At 43.1% G+C, this 2,724-nt stretch overlaps 1 protein-coding gene across 1 annotated transcript; it reads right to left on the bottom strand.

Moving 5' to 3' along the window:
- Positions 1-1,029: 1,029 nt before the first annotated feature.
- Positions 1,030-2,724, bottom strand: LOC101306375 (cytochrome P450 77A3-like). Its single transcript, XM_004306991.1, has one exon. It carries the CDS (start codon positions 2,699-2,701, stop codon positions 1,097-1,099), a length of 1,605 nt encoding a protein of 534 aa, XP_004307039.1. The 5' UTR covers positions 2,702-2,724; the 3' UTR covers positions 1,030-1,096.

Raw genomic sequence — 2,724 nt, 5'->3', positions numbered from 1 at the left:
ACAAGAGTTATACTAAATTTTATCACTATTGTTGCAAAAATAAATATTTCATTTTGGAGTTTTTTTTTTGAATATTTTTGCTAAAGCAAATTATTCTATTTGAATTTGATAACCTCACAAAACAAATTATTTTGTTAAAGTAAATGTAAAAAATGATACATTTATTGAAATGACGAAAATGTCCTCAAAATTTAACGGTGTTAGTGGTCAGGTATCAAAATGCTAACGGAATAAAACTTAAAATATAAAAATGCAAGTTTTTGATAGTTAGGTATAAAAATAAAAATAGCATCATAATTCAGATGATGTTTTGTAATTAATCCCTATTTATATGTGGCCATTTAATCACAGCTCGGACTAATCTCGTGAAGAGTTCTAATTCACCCTTTATACTTTCTATTTTTGGTGCATCGATCTCAAAGGCAAGCCTGATCACATAAACCAAACGTCAGCATTATAGACGGTAGACTTGTACTAACTGTCACGTCCATATAATTGTGACATTCACGAGCGTCACATGCAAGCGAACACGTACTACCAATATATGCAGCTAAGTGCGACTCCACGAGACACACCTTAAACACTACAAGTACATCCATCGGAAAGTAGGAGTAGGGCGCGCACATGATCATTTAAGTTCGACAACTACACATTTCCTAAAGACATACCTCTCACTCGGTCATGTGAAATGACATTGGTAACCAGATAATTAAATGAAAAGAAAAACGAATTTCAGGTCTTTGTTTTTCTCATAATGAAGATCGGCCTGGTTTTCCTATATTGATTTGAGACGAAATGTGTAAGTTAACGAGATATTAACATGTGCATTTGATTAGTTACCAAACTACCAATTAGTTACTTAAACTGTCAATGTTTAATGAGACATGTTTCGTACACCATCGATCTCTATTCTGATCGAGGTCAGATGAAAGGTACTAATTTAGTAACCCACTTATATAACAAAACAAATAAACCAAATCTGGGAATATTTCAGAATGAACAAGGAACAAACTGAAAAGAAAAGAACAATCCACAAAATCACAAATTCGATTTACCACAGGATATTTAAATTTGATTAGCTATATTTTTGACCTAACTAAACCCTGGCCTTGATCTTAGCTCTAAGCGTATTCTTCATCACCACCGTAAATTCCAACTTGCCTGTAAAATCCAACTTACTTCCATCCGGGTACGCACTCCACTCAAACTCTTGCACCATTCTAGCCAACATGAGATGAACATGCACCGTGGCCATGGCCAAACCAGGGCAAATCCTCCTCCCGACCCCGAACGGCATCATTCTAACACCGGTCACACCCGTGATGTCCGCATCTTCCCGACCAGAAATAAACCGATCGGGATCAAACTTCTCGGGATCAGACCACAATTTGTGATCCTCCGAAATCCCGGGCAAGTAGATCTCGACATTTGCATTAGTGGGAATGTCGTAACCCGCCAATGTAGTTGGCTCGGTCACTGCATGGGTTAGTGAAAAATAGGTCGGAGGGTGTTTTCGTAAAAGCTCCTTCACCACTGCTTGCAAATAGGGCATTTTCTCCACGTCCTTTTCGTCCACCTTTCTGTCACCGACCGTCGCTTTAACCTCCGCGTACAGCTTCTCTTGTATTTGAGGGTTCACTATGAGCTGTGCGATTCCCCACTCCAGAGCCGTCGCCGTCGTGTCGGTCCCACCGTTGATAAATTCCGAGCAAAGTGTGACCAGTTCCTCGTTCGAAGGAGATGATTTGCGTCCTTCTACTTTCAAGTCGAAGAGCGTGTCGAGGTACGAGAACGATGTGGCTTCTCGATCTGATCCTGGGTTTTGGATCGCCCGACGACGCCGTTCGATGAAGGGGACTATGTAATCCACCTGCTCCTTTCTCACTTCCAGAGCTCTCTTTCTTTGCTTGGAGAAGAAGGGACTCAGAACAGGAAGGTAGTCATCGATTCTGGGATCCAACACAATGAGAACCGACTTCATTACCTGATCCATTTTCTCCACCGTCTCTTCGTCCATTTCGATCCCGAAGCACATTGCCAAGAGAATACAGAACACTGCGAAGCGGGAGTTTTTGAGCACGGAAACGACGCCGTCGTTGGCCTTGGCCTCCATGTTGATCCTCTCGACGAGTTTGTCCATTGCATGATCTCGGACGCTTCGGAACTCTTTGAGCCTGGTTGAGCTGAGCATGTTCTGGACCATGTTCCGCCTCAAGGACCGCCACACCGAGCCGTAAATGGAAGCGTTGACGGTGAACTTGTTGCAGCTGAAGATTGTCCGAGTGGGATTCTCTCTAGGTCTGGTGGCATAGACCGCACCCTTTTCGATGAGGGCTTCGTGGACTAGCTTGGCGTCGCTGAGAATGATCATGGTCCTGGTGCCCATCTTGAGAGTGAATATTGGACCATATTTGTGTCTGAGCTCGTCTACGTAGACGAAGAAGGGCTTGCCGGAGCGAGCGACTTGGAAGAGGTTGCCGACAATAGGCCATCCTGGTGGTCCGGGAGGGAGGTGGGGTTGTTTGGATTTGGTTTTCTGGGTGAGCAGGATAATGAGGCCGGAGATTAGGAAAGCTAAGAGAGTGAAGAAGAGGTGGTAGTAAGAAGAAAGTGAAGCAGGGGAAAAGGACAGAGAAGCCATTGGAGATGGAATGGATGAAGTAGTGAGGTAGTGGGAGGGTATATAAAACGGGTAAAGCATGAAATTACAGGTGAGATTAATAA

The sequence above is a fragment of the Fragaria vesca genome, linkage group LG7, assembly GCF_000184155.1.
Source record: "Fragaria vesca subsp. vesca linkage group LG7, FraVesHawaii_1.0, whole genome shotgun sequence".
Classification (NCBI taxonomy): domain Eukaryota; kingdom Viridiplantae; phylum Streptophyta; class Magnoliopsida; order Rosales; family Rosaceae; genus Fragaria; species Fragaria vesca.
Note: the sequence above shows the minus strand (reverse complement) of the source record. Positions and strands in the feature narration are given on the sequence as shown.

What these genes read in the sequence shown, in the direction of transcription:
- LOC101306375 (XM_004306991.1), bottom strand. Translation starts at nt 2,701, where the DNA reads ATGCTTTACCCGTTTTATATACCCTCCCACTACCTCACTACTTCATCC.